General features: G+C 40.5%; 1 protein-coding gene across 1 annotated transcript; it reads left to right on the top strand.

Annotated features, from left to right (window-relative positions):
- The first annotated feature begins 132 nt into the window (after positions 1–132).
- STIL (STIL centriolar assembly protein) lies at positions 133–22,908 on the top strand. Its single transcript, XM_037403810.1, has 16 exons — positions 133–559; positions 1,661–1,768; positions 3,420–3,535; positions 3,637–3,824; positions 4,813–5,060; positions 5,836–5,919; positions 6,044–6,130; positions 7,786–7,933; positions 9,129–9,238; positions 10,040–10,154; positions 10,990–12,042; positions 13,425–13,593; positions 14,348–14,573; positions 16,523–16,715; positions 17,313–17,566; positions 19,396–22,908. Exons 1-16 carry the CDS (start codon positions 537–539, stop codon positions 20,219–20,221), a joined length of 3,948 nt encoding a protein of 1,315 aa, XP_037259707.1. The 5' UTR covers positions 133–536; the 3' UTR covers positions 20,222–22,908.
- The last annotated feature ends 278 nt before the right edge of the window (positions 22,909–23,186 follow it).

Consider the following 23,186-nt stretch of genomic DNA (forward strand, 5'->3'; position numbering starts at 1 on the left):
CCCCGCGCTGCCATGGCAACCCGCCGCACTGCGCCTGCGCGCCCCCGCCCTCCCGCTGACCGTTTATGACGCTGCTGGTAGTTTTAAATCCCCTGCGCGCGCGCTGGCAGTTGGTTCCCCCCGGGTCCGCTTTGATTGGTCAAGCGAGCCGTTTCCCACCGCGCGTCGATTGGGTCGCAACAGGGAGTGGGGGCGGGAGCTGAGGCGGTTGTGCCTTTTGATTGGCTGGCGCGGTTGGCGGCGGGGAACGAAGGGTCGGTTGTGCGCTGAGGCACGCGCCGAAGTGGGGCGGGACGGGCCCTGCCGCGGCGGGAGGCCTGGCGGTTGCTGGTGCCTCCCCGCAGGCAGTGCGGCGGCAGTTGGGCCTTGGGGAGGGGGTGTCACTGGCTGCTCCCCGCCTCCCTCAGGAGACGCTGGCAGCCCCCTTCGGGTGCCCGGCGGAAGGAGGGGCGGTTGCGGCCAGGCCCTGGGCTCAGCCCCGCGCCGGCGCCCCTTGGCAGGGCGGAGAGGAGGGGTCAGAGCTGCGGTCGCCCTGCATGGACCCCGGCCCGGATCTGAGGTACCCGCTCGGCGCCGGGGAAGCGGCTCTGGGAGGGTCCGCCGTGCCCTTCCTTGCGGGATGAGGGGGTGGGCATCGCCCCCCGCCCGTCGGGGCACACGCCAGGCCCGGTGCTGCGCTGCGGCTCTGGTTATAAAGAACCGTGGGTGTGGGGGTGTGTTTCTGACCCGTGCTTGCCAAAACCTAGTGAAAATAGTGAGGCTTGAAAAAAGTTTCCCCTTTTTACAAGCCTAGATTTGGGACTTATGTTTTTGGGCATTGGCCTTTTAATGACAGTTAGTTACCTGTTGCTGAAAACATGAGAGCTGCCTAGAGTACTGCCTTAAAAATGAAGTTCTGTCCTGGGAACTTAAGGAAATGCAAAGAAAGAAGCTTGGCAAAGTTTGACGCTTCAAATAACTACAAAGGAAGTTCTTGTTTATTTGTTAATAACTGCTGAGATATTTGCTGAATGATACAGACTGTCAAATGTTTTGTATTTTACTTAAACGTGGTTTAGGCAGCTCTTTAAAAATGTAACACTGCTTGTGTAAATAAGTTGGTTTGATTATATACTAATTTCTTAAGGCCTCTTTGAAGTCTAATTGCAAGTTTTGCACTATATTATTTTAGTTAAGCCAAGGCTTTGTTTTCGAAGTCTTCAAAGCCTAAGTGGATTGAATGCTGGCTTTAAAAAGTGACTTAAACAGGGCTTTTGGGAGCTGATCTAATGTTTGCTAAACCAAGATTTTCTGAGTGCCATGGGAGTTTCTAATGACTGATAACCTTTTCCTTTCCTACAGTATATCCAGAATGCTTTTTCTTGAGCTTTATCTGCAAACTTGTATTTTAGCCTACACATTTTCCAAGACTACATAAAGGAACTGACAGGTGGCAAATGAAAATTTTGTGTTGACTTTGTAGTTCATATCCTTGACATCTTCAAAGGACAAAGTTGCTACTTTGTTGGCCTGGACTTGAAGCAAAAAAAGTACCAATGGTTTATAGATCCTATTTGTTGTTTTTTTTACAGCGTCACCCCTTCGTTGCTTCTTACAAAGTATGTTTGGAGGTACTGAACTAATCCATTTTTCTTTTTTATCTGTGTGATCTTCTTCCCAGATTTGCTCCCGAAAGGATGGTCCCTTTCAGTTTCCCTTTGACTAAGTGTGCACTTTGGGACCCAGTCCCTATGGGTAATGTCATTGGCTCACATATTACCTATTACAGGTATGAATAACTTTTTTTAAGTAGCTAAAGGTTAAAATAAATTAAGAATTATATGATATGAAGCCACATTTTATATTTTGAGTCTAGTGTGTGACAAGGCACAAAGGAAAAAGAAACGGCTCGTGTGTTTCTTTTATCGGGATTTTCATCAGAAAGATCTGAGTTTCCCTTTCTGTGGTGTAACACAGTGAACTGGGTTGTGAAGGTGCCTCAGTCAAAAGTAACTTAGAATTTCTTTCCATTTCCTTCGCATATGGAAACATGTAAAATTAACTGCGTATTTGTAGTTTTCTTTAACATGTTTTTCCTGGTCTTTAAGTATTTGCAGAGAAAAACTGTTTTCACTAAACTGGATATGGATAGTGTGCTTTAACTAAAATTTAAAACTAAGTATTTTGGTTGCTTCAGGAATCTGGATTAAAATGCAAAAAGTTCTGTTCATTTTTTTTTGGTTTAGAATGAGTTTAGAGGCAAATCTGAAGCACTTGTGAATTTCTAGGGTAAGATATTCCAAATCTGATTTGTAAAACAAATGGAGGGTAAAAATAGATCCGTATTACTTAAATGGGTAACTTTTGTGTCAATATTACAAAAATCTTACTGTAGTTATTTGAGCAAGTGTATGCATATATGTGCATATAAGGGTGGACAGCCCTTACGGGTTAGAGAGGCCTCTACTTGTACTTGCCATATAATGTTCTTTGAGTTAATATTAAAACCTCCAAGTTTTAACAGAGTTTAAAATAAATTACTTTTATTTTTATGGAGGCATGTAGTTAATCTTGAGCAGGTAGGGTATGTGCCATCATCACAGTATTCACATACACCAGTAGCTTTGCTTTCAAATTTGACCTCTTTCTAAGTCAAAATCCGATAAGCTATCTCAATCTAAAATAATGTTAATGTATTTACTGCCCTAGATTCCAAACTTGCTTTTTTTGACTAAATGGTGATTTTATAATTGCCTCATCTTTCTGCATACTTGCATTCCTGTGTCACTGAGCCCAGTCTGTTGCTACTTTAAGCATCCACACTGAATATCGTGCTAAAATGAGAGAATACTACATCAAAATTAGTTAGACTTTTTGGCCTATTCTACTCTTTAAACTTAGGAGACTTTTTAAGAGTTTCTGTGATTTGGTCTTAGTGTTTCTAACTTCTTCCTCCTGCTATTAAAATAATTCCCTTGTGTTCATCTCTAGTTCTTGTGACAACGTTGTGCTTCAGATGAAGAAGCTTTTCTCCCTCCTTACTTATTCTCCATAGAAAAGAGCTCTTCTCTCTCCTTGCTATTTATTCTCTATAAGAAAAAAATGTTTCTCCTCAGGTGTTCGTTTGCTGGGCTAGTCAAGCCAAAATATTCTTGTTGAGATGATCACACGGAGCATTCTGTGGAGCTGCTTCAGTTAAAATATGGCTTTCTTGAATATGAATAGTTGGGGTGATGCACAGACCAGGAGCTAAACTTCCATTGGCATTTTATACGATGTTGTTAATTCTTACCTTTTTATTCTTTAGGGCTTTGGGCTATTTCTGTATATTTTCTTTTTAAAGGACAAAAAAACCTCTGGACACTATTACAATATAACAAATACTTTTTTGAAAAGCATTAAAAATAATTTAGGTCCTAAAATTGCTTGTCTCTTTTTAGAAACCCAAAGTTATCTATGATGGAGAAAACCTTGCGACTTGCCTATCGCCATGCTAAGCAGAATGAGAAGAAATTATTTTCCTGTTTTTTGCTTGGGACTCTTGTGGTAGATGAAGGTAACTTTAAACATCAGATAGACAATATTGGTTGGTTGGTTAAGCTGTTATCAAGGAGCCTGAGTTGTTGCTTGTGGACTCTAACTTTATTTATTTTAAAGATGGGGAAGGCGTAACACTAACAATAGACCGCTTTGATCCTGGTCGAGAAGTTGCTGGTGGATCGGGCAAAATTCCAACTGCATCTGTCCCTGGAGACTTTTTGATTCCATGTACAATTAATGCCTGGGGACCTTCTTCAGATAACATTATAGTTCACAGTGCTGAAGATATCAGCATGGCGTTCAAGGTAGGCAGCTCTTGGCAACTTCTGGGCCTCTTAAGCAATAAACTGTCTTCTATGCAGGAGACTGGACCATGCACAGGGCTTGATTTCCAACAACCATAAATTTCAAACACAGCAAAGTTGTGGCTGAAGCTAGACTAGTTGATTGTGTGAAATGAGCTGCTCGTGTGTCATTGAAAAGTGTATCGGAAATAATATCAGTTAGTCTTCACAGGTGTTTAGGCATCACACAGTCTTTAATCTTGAACTAAAATCTTGCTGTCTGACCAAAGTTTTTTGGTTGGTCTGCCCACCAAAACCAGCAAGACAACAGGGATTGCAGCAAACTTGCTTAAACAAGAAAAAACATTTTTTTCTTTCAAATCTATCATGAGTAAGTTGCAGTATTTGCATAGCTGTTGATCAAGTATCACTAGGCAAGTGACTTGCAAGAAAGCATGTAAAGTCTATGTAGGTTAGTAGTTACAGCTGAAACATGTGCCTGTCGCTTCTGTGCTCTGCTGTAGACATACAACCTGGTAAAAACACCTTCCATTCCTGTAAATGTTTGCCTGTAGTTGTTTTTTTGTGTATTTTATAATATGAATGACGTTTGCTTCGCATCTAAACTTTCTCATGATGGTACATCCAGATGTTAAAATATAAATTTCTTGAATGCAAGTAAGAAAACTTGACAGATCACCTTGAGCCTTCTAGTTGCCTGTTATTTTATTAATTTTTATACAATTTGAGTAACCCAGGTGTTTTAATACATTCTAAATCAATACTAAGATATGCATAGCTTAATTTCGTGTGTATTCTACATTATTCATTGTATTCAGTATAGCCATGAGCTTTGACGACCTGGGTTAATAGCTTTTTACACAGTGCCTACGGCAATAGTAGCTATAATGGAATTATTTGAGTTCCTAGTGTAATACAACTTGAATCATGGTAGCCATATGAAGACAATTTAGCGTATTTAACTTCTTTCTCTTTTCCCTACTTCTAGGGCGTGCAGCACAGCCTGTGCAGTAAAGAATCACTGGATCTTTCTAAACTGCTCACTGTTAGAGCTCACATTGTTTTCACAGAAAACCTGGATAATCTACATTTTACTTTTCACTGGGCTTCTATTACCACAGCAAATATCTTGGAATACACCCCTGTGAAGTCTGTCCCAATTATTCCCACAGCCCTAGCAAGAAATTTGAACAGTCCTATGAATATTGCACAGGTTCAAGGAACTTATAAATGTGGGTGAGTAAAGGGTGATGCTAAAACTATCAAAGTACCTCGTGGTTTGTTGCATTTCCTAAAGCAAGTTGGTAGGCAAGATCTCAGCTAGTGCTTTGCTTTTCAGTAAAATAACTGGCATAAAAATAACATAACTTCTTGTATTTGGAGTAAGTTAAAACATTATAAACAAGAAATGTGGGTGGGGCAAAAAACTAGTTCAGTAGTTCTTGCTTTTGACTTCAGTAGAAGGATCTTCCTACTGGGGCAGGGGACACACCTCTAATTAATGTAATAAATATAAACAGCATCCAACTTTTTAAATCGTATCAGTGCTTGCCCTAGAATGAAAATCAGATTAATATGAACCAAAGCTTTTTCTGTTAATCATGCTTATAAGATGGTATTAGGGAATCGTCATTCTGATTGATAACTCATTTAGTGAACTATGGATGGATCAGGGGAATAATTTGAAGCAACTGAATATCATTTTGTTTGGAGAGAGACTTTATGAATGCTTCTCACAAATTACTCTTCAACTTTAACATGCGTTGCACTTCTGGATTTGTTGTGAATACCATAGTACTAAGTAAATTTTGTCCTTGATTATTCTTGGATATGAATGGAATTGAAAAGCTGAGGAGTTGCTGTAAGAGTAGAGGAAAAACGTTTTTGAATTTTTTTTCTGACCTTTTTTACTTAACAGTATTTTCTGAACTTGTATTTGTGTCTCCAGGATTTTTTCTGAAAGACTGCTGTGCAAAAGACTAATAAAATGCCACCCTCTGCTTTCTTTCAGCTACCTTACTATGGACCAGACACGAAAATTGCTTTTGCTGCTTGAGTCTGATCCTAAGGCTTATGCTCTGCCATTAGTTGGAGTGTAAGTGTTTGGCTCAGTTTGTACGGATTAATACACTTAGTGATTTATGATGTATTTGAGGGATTACGTGGTGGAAGTTTGGTAACAGAACTGTCTCTAATAGGACATTTCTTTTCACTTCTAGTTGGCTGAGTGGGGTTACCCATATCTGTAGTCCTCAAGTCTGGGCCTGTTGCTTGCGATATTTATTCAGTTCTTCAATTCAAGAAAGGTAAGTCACTTTTATCTGTAACATATAGAAGCTATTGGCTGACTAAAAATGTATTCCACAGAAATGCATGGCAACATGGGCTCTGTTCAAACATATTTGAGGGATTTCAGTGATTTGTATGTTATACAGGAGGTAAGGCTGTCTGTTTTAAATGTTCTTTCTGGTTTTGACTTGTGTCTTGCAATTTTTCTATGACTGAAGTGTTAGAAAGCTGGGCTGGTATCTCAAAGACAGAAGAGGGTAAACATTATCATTAAGGTCGCTGTATTTTAGCTTAAATAAGAAGCAGGAAATAGCAGTTTAAACAGTGGTGGGGTTTTGGTTTTGAACTTTTCTTATGGGTGCTTTCTTTGACATAAGCTTTCTCCGTGGTTGTATCTGACCAACATATTGAAGCATATTGATTTGAAGCTAATACTGTCGTCTTATGACTTCCTGCTAAATATTCTGGGTTTATAATTTTTGCATTCTGATTTTTTTTCTTTTTATTGTGATGTTAGTAAGTAATCATTCCTCATTCTCTAAATCTTTTCACTTTTTTAACATTTGCCAAGTTGTATTTATATGGAAGCTGGAAGGGAGTTCAGGTGTTTATAATTTAAAACTGCTCTTCAGGTAAATGAAACTTCAAAATATGCTGTATGCATAAGAATTTCTTCTGCTTGGCCACACTTGCTTTTAAATTATTAAATAAAACCCCATTTGGTGAACAAATGGGTCTGTAATTACAGAATAGACTTTTTTTCCCTTAACAATTTGAATATGCCCAAGATAAGAGCCCAATTAGATTATTAGATAGGCAAGTTAGATGCTTGACTCTCATTAACTTTCCCTGACTCCATCTTGGAAGTGTATTAGGCAGATTTGATGAACCATGCAAACAAAATTAACCTCTGCAGACTAACTGCTTGATCTGTGCATCAGACGTTTTAAACTCTTAAGTTGTAAGTATAATTTTGAAGTTACGTGTGAATACATTTTTCAAGCATCTTGTTTCTACTGCTTTCTCTATCACATCTATTATTTAAACAAAAAACAAACACACACACCCCCCAAACAAGCACATTACAAGTGCTATAAAAAGAAAAATTGTTTTGAAATAGTACTGCCTCTTCCTGGAAATGTACATTATTTTCGTTATCCTTGATCTTTTGTGCTAAATGTTAACTGTTGTTACTCACTGTTCTCAACCTATGGAAAAAAAAAGTTATAATTTTTCTTAAAAAAAAAATATCTTTTTGCTCATGAGCATTTCTTGTTTATGCTCGTGAGCATGGAATGTTTAGGGGTAACTGAAGCAATAAGTGTCTCTATAATACATCTTCAATTGAATGGAAAAAAATCACAGTATCATTTTTACAGATGTTTTCTTCTATGCTTTGATTGATGTCTTCCAGGAATTCATTTAAAGTACTAAGTGATCTAGAAAGTAGACAAATTATTCCCTTTGCTCTACTTTGATTTGATTCTTGCATGTGGCATCAGTCATAAGTTTGTCTGCTCTATCTATAGCACAGTACCACTCAAAATGCAGTGATTCACCAGTTTGCTAAGCTGTGGGATAGCCTGCTCAGTATGTTGAGAAACTAGGGCCTTCTTCCTATTTCTTGTTTGTTGGTTCTTTTTTTAAGATGTGGGTTTTTTCTCTATTTTAGGGTTTTTTCAGAAGCTGGGAGTTTTCTTATTGTGCTTTATTCATTGACACACAAGGAACCTGAGTTTTATCAGTGCATTCCATGTAGTGGACAGACTGAACTGGGGTTTCGGATCTTAACTTGCAGTGAAACAGTACACCTCTTCAAAGTAAGTGGCTTGGTTTCCTACTGCATCATGGTACTTTAAAATTTGACTATTAGTGTAAGTACTTCAATCAAAACAAATTATAGTGACTCCTTCTTTAAGGAGTTTGAAAATGATGTAGCTCTAGAAAGCTACCTTTTTACAGTGATTACTGAAAATTCCGTTTGGCTCTCAAATTGAGATGTGACCTCCAAAGTCAGCAACTGGGCCCTTTTCTGCTAGCACTAAGAATTTGCCTTTTAAAATGTAAAAGTGCCGTGTTGGACTTGATTTAGTGCTCTTTCTTACCAGTGACCTTTTAACTTTATGAGCAGAGATTCTAATTTCCTGTAGTGTTTGTTAATCTGGTATGCTGTGTGCATGCTGGACACATCTAACAGCTGGGATGGGTGGTGCACCTTGGTGCTTTCTGGAGAGCGAAACCAGGTGTTTGTGCTTTGCTTGAGCTTGAATGCAAAAGCGAATTCAGTGGTTAACTGATCTGCAGATCTCTTGCTGCACCATAGTAAGAAAGCAGGAACAATTTTATCTTTTGTACAAAGTAACTATTTGAAAGAATTTGATGATAGAATGCCTGGGAGATAACTAAGGAGGTTTGAGGAAATCCTAGGAAATCTGGGTTCCTTACATGTACAAGCCTAGGAAAACAGAACCTGAAGTTGAATTGTTAATTGCTTGATAAATGCTCCTGTGCTCTGGCAGAGAAGCAGCTAGTGTAATGTGTCCTGTGCTGTTTACTCCGTTCTCTTTCCAATTACATTTCCCTGTTCAGGGGTGCCTTCCACCTTTCACCTAGGTACAGCTTAGCTTTCTGAAGATTACGCCTCTTGACAGGGGCTCACTTCTCTTGTCTCCAAGACTTGCCCAGCTGTGGTGTGAAACAGTATAAAAACAGTTGCTGTTTCCGATAGTGGTGGAGGCTTGTGGAAGAGTATCTAAGCAGTTACAGCAAGGAAGCATCTGCTCATGGCTATAAATAGGCCAGCTACTTTACAGAGTAGCAGGGGGAACAGTGTTAAACAGGAAGGGAAGTTACATACCTCCTTGTAGTGGTGAAAGATTTGAGAGTTGAAAGTAGAGGACAAGAAACAAATCATCAGATATAACCATCCTTAAAACACATGTCCTTGGGAGTAGTGCCTCGGTGATTAAAAGTTGAAAGTTTCATGCTTCACAAATGCAGAAAATTCCATTCCAGAATGTTGAACCTTCAGACAAGAGCTCTATCCAGTTTGAGTTGAGTGCAGAAAACCAAAATGCAGAAACTGAGTTCTTCAGCAGAATTTGCAAGAAACTACCTATCGGAAGGTAAATCTTTCAGATGTCATTTATATGCAAAAATTAAATATTTATTGGATGAGGGTTTTTTGATCTCTACTGTGCCAGGTGTCAGTTCTTGCATTAAAACCTTTGTTTCTGCTTTTGTTTATTTCTAGAGTTAATAGTCTTCAAGTAAGACAACCAAGCTGACCATATTCTAAGAGAAAGTTCTCGTAGTTCTACTCTTGATACTGGTGGTTGTAATCTATGCAGTGGGTGTTTCTAAAAAGGCTTCCTTACTGATGGAGCTTAGTTCACTGTATTAAGCTTTCTTTGAGATCTGTCCTTTGAAGCAAATCTCTAATTGAAATCTAATTAAGTTGCTAAAAATTCCTTTTTCCTTCTAACTTTTCAGAACTGTGAGACCTAAATAGGTTGAAACTTAATGATTTTTAAGAACCGTATTCACCAAATTTTTATCAATGACTATAATGGCCTTTATTTTCCTTCAAATGATATCACGATCTTTACTGTAGCACTCCCTGTCTTTCTAATATAAATCAGTGCTTTGCTGTTAGAATGTCACTTACAAGGTGTGTATGTCTGGGGGTGTGGGGAGGGTTAGTATCTCTGCCTAAAAGCAGCATTCGTATTTTCACTCTTTGATTTTAGAACCATATGCTGTGTGAGCTCCCTAGCTAACAAGGGAGGAGATGTATAGCAACTGCTACTTGACAAAATTATGCTGATACTACACTGTAGATGGCACAGTGAAAAGCATGAAGATCCATGTTACTGCTGCCAAATCTGACGAGCAATCATTTTTAGTTTGATTTCTGTTGGTTTTAGTTCTCCCCTAGGCTGTTCACCCAGCAAGTTGTCAGCCAGCGATCATGACTCTGGTGTAGAAGATGAGGATTTATCCCCCAGACCAATTCCAAGTCCTCACCCAGTGAGTCAACAGGTAACTAAGTAAATAATTGTTTTGGGCATCTCAGATGTGACACTTAGAGCAGCAAAAATCGTTGTAAGGGGACTGGAGAGCATAAAGTTTCTGTCTCAAAGTGCTAGCAGGGGAAAACAGAACTGAAGAAATGGACCAAGAGTCATAACTCCTGCTCTGGTTAACCTGCCTTTTTTCCAGGGTTATAGACATAAGGATTATAGACACTTCAAATCCTGTATATGCTAGCATTTGGGAACAGAGATAGTGGTTCTCCTTGGGGAATCTTACTGCCATTAAATGGAAGAGCCACGGTGTTGTGAGGCAAAGACAGAGGCACCAAACTTTCTTATGTATTTCTGGGTAAATCAAATAAAGATCTGCTGGTCTGTCCTTTTATACTGAGGCATATACAAATATAATGAAATAGTAGCCCTCATACAGCATAGATCTAGAAGGATGTGACAGTTGTGGATTATAAAATAGGTTCTGTTGCACATTATCTAAAGGGTCAGGAATAAACAGAGAGAACACACAGTCTACTTCCTGAAGGGGAAAGATCCATACTCTGAAATGTGCACCAGGATGACATGGAGCATTCATTTGATAGACATGGCTATTATGCTGTATGAAAGCAATTTTGTCTTCTAGGAGTGATCCCAGCGATCTTGCTGCTTTTTCTATATCCGGATTCTCCAATTTTTAGGAAAGTATTCAATGTGTAGTTGGTTTGGCATTAGTAATGGTCATATATTGATTTTTAATTAAAACATTTTCTTTGAAATTCTGCATGTGAAGAGCTGGAAGACAGTATTTTAAAATTATCTTAAACTTGCCTGTGTAATTGTTCCTTCAGATTACCAGGATCTTTCCTTCAGTTCCTGAACTGTCACTTGTTTTGGACGGGAGTTTCATAGAATCAGGACAAACCTCTAAGCCTATGGGGACTTCAAATGTTAAAAGTTTACCCTCGACGCTACATCAGCCTATTAAAAAGAAGTGGTGCTCAGGATCTACCTGTCACCCCACTCAGCACTCTGAACACAAGCACAACTTTTCTGCTAATATGGGAGACCCCTCTTTGAGGCAAATACCAAGCCATTTAAACCAGAAACTTCTGACTTCAAGGCCTTCCAAAGGAAAGCAAACTCTACTACAGCAACAGATGCACTGTAAGAAAGCTTGCCCGCAATCAAGAAAAAGTTCTGGATCTTCTTCTCCATCAACCCCTTGTAGTGGACCTTCCCCGGATACATCTGTGCATCACCCCAGAAAGCCATCAGAAGGACTTGTATTAAAGCCTGATGGAATCGCACAGCAGGGAGAGCCTCCAATTAGAAGAACGTCAATAACCAGTTCCAAGCAGCTTCCTGCTGTTACACAGCCAGTCCTTTACAACTCTGCTTTTTCACCACAGAGCTGCAGAAGACCACCGGAACTGCAGGTGCCAGTTCAAGTGCCACCTTGCTGTCCAGCCAGCGCATGCAGCTGTCAGTTTCCTGCTTCTGTCCAATATAATCTGATAAACTCCTGGCAAGGAATTGGTAAAATAAGCCCCAAACATGGAGTGGAAATCCAATCAGAGATGGCTCAACAGAATCCATGTGCAGTGCTCCATCAAAATATCATTTGCCCAAATATTTGCTGCAATCCAGGATATACCACAAGCAGCCCTATGAGATATCATGGGGAAATGGGAAGCTGTTCTCTTGACAATAGCTTATCACCTGGAATAAGACTGCCTTCAAGTGCAAGCCCCTCTAGTCCGCAGTTTTGTGCAGCCCACTCACCGTGCCTCCACATGCCTGCTTCTAAAGCAGGATCAGATAATGGAATGATGGGATTATCTCCAGATGCATACCGGGTTCTTACAGAACAAGATAGACAACTCAAATTACTTCAGGCTCAGGTTTGTGGAAATGGCAGCTTTCTTCTCTGCCCTCTTAGTGATTATGCTTTGATAGTTCCCCTGCCAAAGGAATTAAATTAGCTGTTGTTTATCCTGGTTGGAACAAGAGAGCCTATCATGCCAGCTGCAGTTTGGGGATGGAGGGGAATCCTGATTAGTTCTGCTAATTGGTGTCCCTTAAATTAAAACTATTTGATTCTTGCCTAATTAAATTTTGCATTCATTTTTAATGTATTTCCATAACATGAAGATTTCCCTTTTAGCAGACTGTTTTAGAATGCAAACTTATACACCTTCTATATAAATGTTTTCATATGTATGTGTGTGTGTATATATATGCGTGTCTATGTCAAAGAAAAAAAAATTAATTGCTTCATAGGCTATATATTTTGGAATTATTGTAAGCATACAGGTGAAGGTGAAGCACAGGACATTGTTGTGTGTTGCTTTGTCCACCTTCAAGCCTGCAGCTTCCTGAGCTATTGAGGCTGTTGCTTTGAAAACTTCAGTTGTCTGTCTGCGGCACGCTAGCAGGATTCATCAGGTGTTTGTTGCTGCACTGGAAAATTGGGCTTTGGTGATCTCGCTAAATTTTGTTTTGATACCAAGTTTCTCCAAAGTACTGACCTCTTGAGTTACACTGCTGGCCTGGTGTTTTGCAGCGTATGATTTGGGGCTGGAGAGCCAGAGTTTACATTTTGCTGCTGGTGATGAGTAATAGGAATGGGATAGTTGCTCATAGTACAAATTTTTCCTGCTTAAGCTAGAAAATTATAACTAAAATATGCTCTAGCTATAGTTCCTGTATGTAAAATCAAGCTCTCAAAGCATGGGTTGTGCATAAGAGAGGGAAACCTCTCTTTATTGCATAAATGCAGCATTCACCGTTGCAGCCTTTCTCCACGGAGCTGTGAACTACTCGGTGAACAGGGTGGGTACAAACACTGAAGATTGCCTGGGCAACCTTAATTTTATCATTTAAGTGCTTAGTTTTGCAATTTAATATAAACTTGTTTTAGCATGGTGTAGGGACAGTTGGCATATAAATGCTTGGCTGGTAAGTCGGTAATAGGCTTTGTATCTGAATGAAAGGGACAGAGAACACTTCCAACAAATGCAGTGCAAATAGGCTTTACTCAGGTTGTCTTGGTGTAGTTCTGCCAGCGTGCTCCTCTTCTTTTCTGGCTCTGCCAATATCAAAATTGATGTTCTGATTTATGCTGCATGCACTGCTGAGAACTGGAAGGTTATCAGATTTCTGTGGCAACGCAGCCTGGATTTGAGTCCAGATCTTAGAGGAGCCCAATTTAGTAATTCACTTTTGCCTATTGTACTTTTATATTTTATTGTACAAATTACAACATTCTGATAACCGTTAACAGATCCAACGCTTGTTGGAAGCACAGGCTCGTCAGGCTTGTTCCTCTGAACCCGCCGCTGCAGTTAGCCGTGCTCTACAGCCTGAGAAGCAAGGGGACCTTGTTTCTATGGAAACACAGTCCTCGCCAGGTTCACACGTGAGGAAAAGTGTGAGCGTTGCTGTGAGCACAGGTAATGTTTTATTCTTTAAAAAATAGAATGGCGTCACTTTTTCTGCATGGTTTCCGTGATTTGTTTGGGCACGGAGGGAATGTTTTGCAGAAATGCTGAATATATGCAAGCATGCACCTGGATACAAAAACCAGTTAAGTTCTCTAGTTGTTACTTGCAAGTTTAGGCTGGAGCTACTTTTGTCTGCGGGCTGCAATGGCAGTGATTGCCATCACTAGAATTGTTTTTACAAAAGCTTTGGAAGGTCTTCTAGTTTAAATTGTGCTTTCCTGAAAGAAAAAATACACTACTTTTTTCTTTTTTTTTTTTTAATTAATACTTTTCAAAACAGTGTAATAGCTTCTGTCCCATCTGGTATTCTATTAAATATATTATTGATGTTTTTCATAAGCCCTGCATTTACATGCATGGAGAAGAGCCTGTGTTTGCTTGATTTCTAGCAAGTTACGCAGCTGTGTCTGTAAAGTTACATATTGATGTATTGGTTCCTGTTAAATCCATGGAAATATTGTGGTTAGTCTGGAGGAAATTTTCAAACTGGCTCAAGGTCAATGCATTAAAATGCTTTAATACAACCATTTACTTTCATCAAGTATGCTTTGGAAGAAAGTAGGACTTGAACAATGTTTTGGCAACTCTTAGCTGAAAAAAAACTGAGTGTGAGGAAACTATTCCTCTAGCTTTACAAAGCCAAGGGGTCTCAGAAGATAGTAATGACTTTCATGAAACAGGTAAATCTCTAATTCACTTCTAGGTGCTAGCCTATTTTGGAATACAGCCTCAGAAAAACAAGATGACTCCATACCACAAGGAAAAAAAGAGGATGAAGAGATTTCCAAGGAAGACATAAGCATTTCAATTAATGCTGAGCAAGATACAAGTAGTACAAGTATTGCTTCTTCCTTAAAGGTGGTTGACATGCCCAGCTTTGTAGACAGTATTCATCTTGTGGAAGAGGGAACTAATCAGAACACTCTCCAGTAAGTAATAAGAAATGTCTTGTGTTCACATAATAAGCGAAACTGCCTTTCATAAGTTACTACTGGCACAATTATTTTTTTCAGGAATTATAAATAGTCACCTGACTTCAGTTGTTGTGTTCTTTCCCTTCTTTGTTTTTTTAATTATGCTTTGAATTGTACAGCTCACCAGATGACAATTGCCTTTTAGAGTATGCATTTATCAGTCATGCACGTTTAGCTAGCCTACCTATCAGCAGGAGCTGATGGCAAAAGCCTTTAACTTGGAAAGCATGTACGGTGCTGGCAGCACTCCCTTTCTTACCTTAAATCCTGAGGGGGAAAGGGGACGCTGCTGTAGTCAGTTGTTTTCCTACAGTGGCTTTTACCTGTCAGCATTCAGAACCCTTTCAATTCTGAGAGGCTTAGGATGAAGGGTTTATGATTATGTGACTGTTCCTTGAATTTCACTACATTTTACACCTAATTACTTTGTGTGTAGTGAATACAGGTACTAACTTCACTGCTGTTAATATAATTATTTTTAAGAACAGATTCTTTATAGTGCAATGACTAATCTCAAACTAATTTGGGAAGCAACTCTAAAAATATTTTTAATTATCTATATGGATGTTGTTTTTACACAGGCAATAGCTCAACAATTTAACACTTTTAACGACCTAATATTCTCTTCAGTATAAAAAGCAGAAGAAGGCAGAATACCCTTCCAGTTAAATTAGGTTTTGAAAATAATCATATTGGGAAAGATGATGGTAATTAAGCTATAACTTAAATATTCATAGTCCTTGACTGAAGTATTATCTGCAAACGTATACTGCTACTGTAAATGTTACTGATTCAAATCAGTGTTTTGAACATTGTACTTTAGAGACATGCCATCTTAAGGTTCTCTCCAACTTGGATTCATAAACCTTTAAAATAGCTGTATAAGTACCTTATAGTGAGAATGTAGAGCATCACCCAGATTTCTTTGAGGAGGAGGGGAACATTTTTAGGAATGATGAATAATTGCTAGTGTAACAGTAACTGATAACCTACATTGGCTATCTAGTATGTGACGTGATTTAAATCTTATCGCTTTCAACACAGGCAATTGATCAGTTGAGTTCTGAAATTCCCTTATCTTACACTTGTCTCCTGAGGAGGAGCAGGAAGGGAGAGGAGGGTTGCTTAGGGATCTTTTGGGGATGATAGTACTACTGATATGTCTGGTCTCAAAAGGTTTATGCGATGCACACACCAGCTGGTTGAAGGGGATGCAGAGCATCACGTTGTAACTCATTCTAAAATATTTACCCTTTTTATCTGGAAACTTCAAGATAGATTATGGTTCCTCTTTCACATCTGCTATTGAGAAATATTTCAACTAAGTGTTTGTTCTGAGTTCATATACTCAGTGTGCATTGCATATGTGCGTACTTGTAACAGTGTCTTTGAGAAGTTTTTAAACTACCACAGAAGTCTTGCTATCCGTTACCTTGGTAAAAATGGCTTTTTGAATAACTTGTGTTTCAGAACATGTGGAAGATACTTATTCCTGAAGGCTTTTAAGTGTCCATAAGTGTCCACAAAAACAGAAGACCAACGCCAAATTTTGATTAACTTCATCTGATTTAAGCTTAAGTCACAGAGAATTACTGAATTTTGACTAGTCCAGAGAAGCCATGGCCATTTCCACATCATCATTTCAAAAAATACTTTGAAAAAAGTAGTTTCACGCTGTGAGGTATATTTTGTCAGTCCTCAAATGACTTTTGAAAGGAAATGACTGCAGAAAGGAGCAAAGCCTCAAGCAGTAGACAATAACTGCTTGAGAAATGTTAGGATCTGTTTCCATTACTCGATTTTTGGCCTCTTCTGGTGTTCTTGAAAAGATGAAGTGCATGCAGTGATACTTGTGCTTCTCCTGTTTGAAGAAAATACCTAGCTATCTCGGTGTTCTCTTCCAGAAATGGAAACGTTTCCCAAGCGCTTGTTGGCAGCTCGTCCTTGGGAGGGAGCATTAGCATGTCTTTACAGACCGAGCCAACGGAGGGAGCCAGCAACCCAGCGGTGGTAACAAGTGAGCAAAACCCGGAGCCACCCACCTCCTTGCTGCCTCCGCATCCGTCAGAGGATCAGAAGCTTTACCAGGACTTACTGGTAATTGATGTAAATTGGATATTCTGCACCAAATGCAACAGTCAAAACGGTACACTGCTGAAGTCATTTGGTATTGGCACGAATGAAAATTGCGTGCAGTTTTCGAGTTCCTGTGTTAAGCTCTACAGAAAAGCTCTAAGTTTGTGGCTCCTCATTTGTTTTTTTAAAGTTTAAGTGGTTATTCTGTACTTCACTCTTCCAAGCATACATGAAGTACTGTCAAATAATAATTCTTTAGTTCAAAGATAATGTCAGTTGATAAATTCCCAAATTAGTGCCCTTTAAAATAGCACAGCATTTTACCTTCAAGTCCCTTAAAGGGAAGATACTTTAATCTCAGTATGTGATGTGTTTAAATTCAGAACGGACTCTTACAGAAAGCTTGAAATGTAAGATATTCCAGCGTTTGACTACATGGCTGTGAGTTTACGTGATTGCATCTGAATGAATCTGATTTTGGCTGCTTTGTTAGAATAAGCTCTTGACCTATAGCTGAATTTTAATTTCATAAGAATAAACCAGGATTTCGGGTCTTGACAACACTTGCATGTCATGATGTCTTTGTCCATGTGGTCTCTCCCTGCCTTTTTTCTGTAGGGCCAAGTAAATCACTTCCTAAAGTCCTCAGAAGAGCAAGATCGCTTGCCTGTAAAATCAGGATTTGTTAATGGTGATAGTCCTAAGTATCAGGGTATTAATGATACAACAGAAATGGCTTCAGAGACAGACACGGGAGTGGTGGATAAAGAGAGTGTGATTAGTGCGACACTCAAACAACTGAAGAGTCTTGGAGTGACACTTGATTCACCAGGCAAAATGAAGAAAAATACCCACAAAGTGGAGAATGCCAGGTAAAATAGTGGCTGGTTTGAGTACTAATTTGCAGATTCAACCAAAAATGAAGATTGGCTCAATGATTAAAGAGGTGGGACTGTGTTCACTGCCACTGGGCAGTGTTTGGCAGCTTGATCCACATTTCCTGCAAAGATGAAACGCTGGCTCATGCTATGGGTATTTCTTATATTATGGGTTCAAGAGCTCTGCTAGCAAAACTCAGATTATTTAAATATAATGCAAGTAGCTCTAGCTCTTGGAGCACCTGGTGATTCTTAAAGTATTTTGCATGCAGTAGCACACAGTTCCCTAGAATAATAACGAAACTACTTGAGTAATTTCAGTCCTTTGGGCTATGTCAAAGTATTCCAAAGAAACAATGGACTTGGGTGGGTGAATGTTAAGCAGCTGTGTATTTTGTCACTGCTGCTTAACCCTTGTCTTGCACTTCACCAGTGTAAGTGAAATTATCATGGCTTTGATATATAATCAAAACTGGTTCTGTCCTAATTGCTAGTTATTGTGAGTGCTTTGACTTGAAACGGAAGGATAAGCAGACGTAATTTTTGAAGAAGGTGTTTGAGGCACAGGAATTTACTTACGTAGCTGCTTAGGCATAGGCTCACTGCCTGGTACAGCTTCACTTTTATTCTTATTGTCATCTTGATGCTAGTGTATAACTGTTAGAGAAGATTAATTAGGTATTTTTTTTGTTTATCTTCAGCTACGTATCAAAAGCTGTTTCCAGTCATACAGTTTCTAAGATCTCTTCTCTCCTCACCTGAATCTCATCAGGCAATTTTCTGGAATGTCTGGGCTACCTTCTTGGCTGGAGAGTCTGTCAGTGTTCTTTGAATGTCAATAATATGCTAATAAGTGAACCCATAAGACAAAACTGGAATTCTTGGGGGTTTTTTTCTTCAGACTTGGGGAGCAGGGTGAGATTCTTCCTTCTGCCATTTTCATGACTAATAAACAACAGAGAAAAGGTCTACAGCTCAGTAGGGAAGGAAACAACAGTGCAACTCTGTAGTGTAATTAGCAATTGTTCATCTGAGCCAGGAGTTTACTCCTCCCTAACTCCAGAATCTGTGCTTGGTGAAATAGGCAGACTCAGCCTTCGAGAGGAGGAGTTTATGTGTATGTACTAAATGCACTGGTTTGTGACCACTACCAGTGTACCAGAGCTTGTCCTTCCAGTCTTTAAACACCTAATATATGCAAGGAATTGGTATACCAAGCAACAGAATGAATGAACATTTCCCTTACTGAAGGATGCCTTCAAAAACTAGAACCTTGCAAGCTTCTGGAAGCAGACAGTACGTCAGAGTTTCTGTGAAACTCCTGGAATTGGCAAGCGTTGGGAAAGAGGAAATTATTTTTGGTCTCTCATTGGGCTTGTATCTTTTATCTAGATAGAAGTTCTGAGTTGGATGGCAGCATCTAGAGTCTTAGGATCAGAGACATATAACGTCACGTTCTCTAGTGAGACTAGACCAAGAGCTCAAACCTGCTTTAAAACCAAAACCAGCTCTGAAACCTACTAGGGGCCGGTTCTTTTTCATACAGGGTTGTGGTTAGTATTGAATCAGATTTGGGGGGCGGGGGGGGGGGGGTGTATCATGGGTTCTCTAACAGTGTGTAGGTACTGTCGGTGTGAGTAGCTGGAGAGCTGCCTTTTAGTATGTGCAGAATGTATGATCTCAGAACGAAACAGCCTGGTTGAGCCTGTGGTGTTCAGAAAGAAGGAAAAATTGCTAGTGGGCAAAATTAAATTTTCAGATTGTATTGTGAAATGCATACTTTTCCTGTAATGCTAAACTAATTTTTTGATGCTTTATTTCAGCATCTTAGCATGCATAAATCCTGAAGCAGTGGTTCCTGGACTAAATTATATGTCATTTGCCAATGTCAGCATGTGTGGCTTAACTCCTAACGTTGTTGATTTGAGCATGGAGGCAAACGCTATAGCACTCAAGTATCTCAGTGAAAATCAGTTATCTCGACTTTCTCTCAGCCGCTCAGGCCAAAATCCTCCTGCAGACTTCTCTTTCCAAGATATCTTGCATGCAAATATGGACAAGAGCATGGTGGGTCTAAGCTTAATTTCACCAAACAATATGTCTTTTGCAACTAAGAAGTACATGAAGCGATATGGGTTGATACAGGGCAATGACAGTAGCGAAGATGAAGAACTACAGGTTCAAGATAGCAATTCTGACGTTGTCAAAAGCAAAAGTATGGTGGACAAAAACTGTACCCCTGTGTTGGATGGCTTCAACCACTGGACTGAACTATCCAAAAGAATTGATGGAAGACTTCCCATTCATCTAAAAAGTCACAGCAGAGAGCTGACTACTAAGGTTTCTCCACCAGAATTAAACAGCCCTATATTAAGAAATATTACAAGTGATTTTTTTCCTCCCAGAGCAGATCAAGCAGATAAAAACTCAGTTCAGATTTTGAAGGATTTAAAATCCAAAACCAAATTGTTACCTGGGAGGGTTGAATTCACTGAGCAACCTGGCAGGAGGGACAAAGGAGACATTCAGGCCTGCCCTAGAAATCTCCATACTCCAGCCCTTGAAACGTTAGACCAGTCGAACAGCATGAATTCTGTTGGCACCATTCTTGATGTGAAACAACTCAGGCAGTTGCCAAAGTTGTTCTGAACATCCCCTGAGAGGGCTGACAGCCGCTGTTCAAATCTGAGAGGGACCTCTCTGTAAAAGACTACAGGAAACCAAGGATTAAGCTATCTTTGAAGAGGTCGCTCTGTTGTAGCAATGTGAAACTTTCAGAACTGAGTTTTCAGCCCAGGTTGGGGGCAGCCGCCTCTAAATGTCTGGTTGCGTCAGTGCTGATCAGCATTGAAGTACGTGTGCACTTTTGTTTACAGTTAGGTGTGATTTTAAAGTATCTGAAAGGTGGATGAACTTGAGCCCAAGGTGTACTCTTAATATACTTTTAACGACAAAGGTTATTTAAATGTTCTTCTGTTGACTTTTTTGAAACGCTGACTTTTACATGTTGGTGCCAACTGTGAGCCATCAATACTGTGTGTGGCAGAGCAGGGGTAACAGAGCTAAAGCACTAATTTCTAGAAATTTGCTGAAATTACTGGATTACTGTGTGGGGGCTGTGTCTGGTGGGAAGGGAAGTATAACTGTGGCTTTATTTTGCATAAAATTATTTTGAATTCAGCCAAAATGGCACGTGTAACTGTATCATGAAATCTTGGAAGGAAATTGGAAAAACTAGCACTTTTGAAACTTTTGTGATGTTCTTCATTTTTTTTCTGAATGAATGTTTTGTATTTATTTAAGAAGTACATATTGCTCATAAAGGTCAGAGTTTCCATTAAAAAAAAAAAAAAATCTTCAGTTGTCTGTTGTAGCCTTTATTTAAAGCATATGCCACATTGTTTCAAATGGCTAACTGGGAAGTGTGAGGGTGTCACTTGCTACTGAACTCTTCAAGAATTCCAATACTGGGTGGTGGGGTAATAACGAATATTTTATTTCCTTTGTTCTGTATTAACATAAAAATATTATTTCATTGAGCACTACAGTCTATTTATTTAGTGAAACTGCCCTTTTCCCTAACCCTGTGATAACTGAATTCTTCAACGTGTGGAATACTGTCATTTATTGTTTAACGATTCCATTTCTGCTAAGGTTTTGTTTTCTGATCAGATGTTAGGTGTAGTAGGTGGTTTTGTTTCCTGTGTGTTGTCAGTTCTGTAGTAACCCACTGGTGCTGGAAACCCCAGATATACCCAGTGCTGGCCAGGACAGTGCTGCTGCCTTCGGCGCGGACATCCGCAGACAGGGCTCAGCCAGCGTGACACCTCTGCCCTGACCTCCTGGTCTTGGAAATGAGACACCAGCGCTGGAAGTGACAGTTTATTCCCGTTCCCACTGCTCGTGACAGGAGGACAGTGTGGAATGACAGTTGAGCCATCTGTTTTCTCACTGGCCCATAGAGAGAGCATCAGCATGCTTTAACAGGAGTTTGAACAAACTTTGTTTCAGTGATGGCATTGTCTCAGCAGTTCAGCTGATGGCGCTGACCTTGTCTTTCCTGCTCCAGGAGTGTTAAACCAGAGATTAAAACGCCCCACGCTGAAGTCCCAAGCCTTTCCCGTTCAAAACCAAAGGACTCCGCTGTTATTTTGTGGTTTGTTTGAGTAGGCGCTAATTGCTAATTAATTTATTACAGAATTGGGGGTGAGATAAGCCATTTGGTATGTCATGGAACTAGTACAGAGAGAGGAAGGCAGCAGCTCCCTTTGAGCCGCGTCAGAATTTCTCTCATGCAGCCTCTTCCATCAACAAGAATATTTGCTTCCTTCCAGGAAAGGTGCTGCTTTGCTGTGCTGAAAAATAAAACCTTTCTCAGTCCCTGAATCTCCCCTGGATCAGGCACAAGCTTATTATCTGGCAGCACATTTTCTGCTGAATCAGTCAAAAAATAGTTAATGTTTTTGAACATTCCAGTGAGATGAATGAGGCAATTCATACCTCTGAGCTATTGTTGTAGGGGTTTGTTCTTTGTTTCCTATTGTAAAATGTCTGGAAACACAGGAAGATGACAGTCGTATCGGTTAATATTTTAAAGGCTTTCTTCAAATGCTCGAGGGCTAGAAACAATTTGAAAACAAAAGCCAAACTACTTGCATGCAGCTCAGGACAAGGGTGTGGTGTTAGGTTAAGTTACACAAATCATCTGTGACTGGATGGCAAACCTCTGAGGGAGCAAAACATTAATTTACTTGACCAGAACAACAAAAAAACCACCCTTCCCTACAGCGGGGTTTGCCTTTTGTTGCTTGTTCTTGAACTTGCTGTAGTTCAATTTCAAGATGCCTGGATTTTTTTCCTGAAGCATCTACTGCAGCTTGAAGCCAAAAATACGTGGGCAGCCAGGTCTGGCTTTGTTAGCGCCGAGCAGTGGGAAGTGCTGCTGGATCCCTGGTCAGGCAGTGGCACGCGTGGAGGGGCAGCCAGCGCGGGTTCAGGGTTTATTGTTGGGGTTTCTTCCTCTTTTTTTTTTTTTTTTTTTTTTCCTTTTCTTTTTTGCTTCTGCTGTTTCTAGCTCTCTTTTATTCCAATTAAAGGTAGATATCGATCACGCTTGCTCAAAAGGTCTGGGGCCTGCTCAGAGCATCACCGGCATCGTTATTCTGCGCAGTTTGGTGTTCCCTGCCCCACGGCGGGGCTCGCTGCCCCTGCGCCGCGGGAAAGCGTGGGGAGGGGGCGAGCCGCGGCCGTGGGAAGCCCCCCCGTGGCCGGGCAGCGGCGGGGAAAGCTGCCCGTTACCTGCCGCACCGGCGTCCCCCTTAGTCCCGGGATGGGGTCTCCCGGGAAGGGGCAGCCGTGCTGGCGGGGGTGGGCTGCCCACGGCCCCCGCCCCCGCGGGGGGCAGGCACGGGTGGGAATGGCCCGGCGGCGGCTCCCGGTGCACAGAAGATGCTCGGTTTCCTAATCTCCCCCGCCCAGCCCCGACTGTTCTATCTTTAACGCTTCCTGTTGGTTAGAGGAGCCGGCTTGAAAATGGTCGTGTTTCCTGGCGGGCGGCACGGCGGGCCCCGCGGCGCGTCCTCACCGGCCCTGCCCGCCGCCCCACGCGCGCCGC

Source organism: Falco rusticolus, chromosome 11 (genome assembly GCF_015220075.1).
Source record: "Falco rusticolus isolate bFalRus1 chromosome 11, bFalRus1.pri, whole genome shotgun sequence".
Classification (NCBI taxonomy): Eukaryota; Metazoa; Chordata; class Aves; order Falconiformes; family Falconidae; genus Falco; species Falco rusticolus.

What these genes read in the sequence shown, in the direction of transcription:
- STIL (XM_037403810.1), top strand. Translation starts at nt 537, where the DNA reads ATGGACCCCGGCCCGGATCTGAG. An exon ending in CAAGGAACTTATAAATGTGG is followed by an intron (nt 5,061 to 5,835) that starts GTGAGTAAAGGG and finishes GCTTTCTTTCAG; the next exon opens with CTACCTTACTATGGACCAGA. An exon ending in AAGAAACTACCTATCGGAAG is followed by an intron (nt 9,239 to 10,039) that starts GTAAATCTTTCA and finishes TGTTGGTTTTAG; the next exon opens with TTCTCCCCTAGGCTGTTCAC.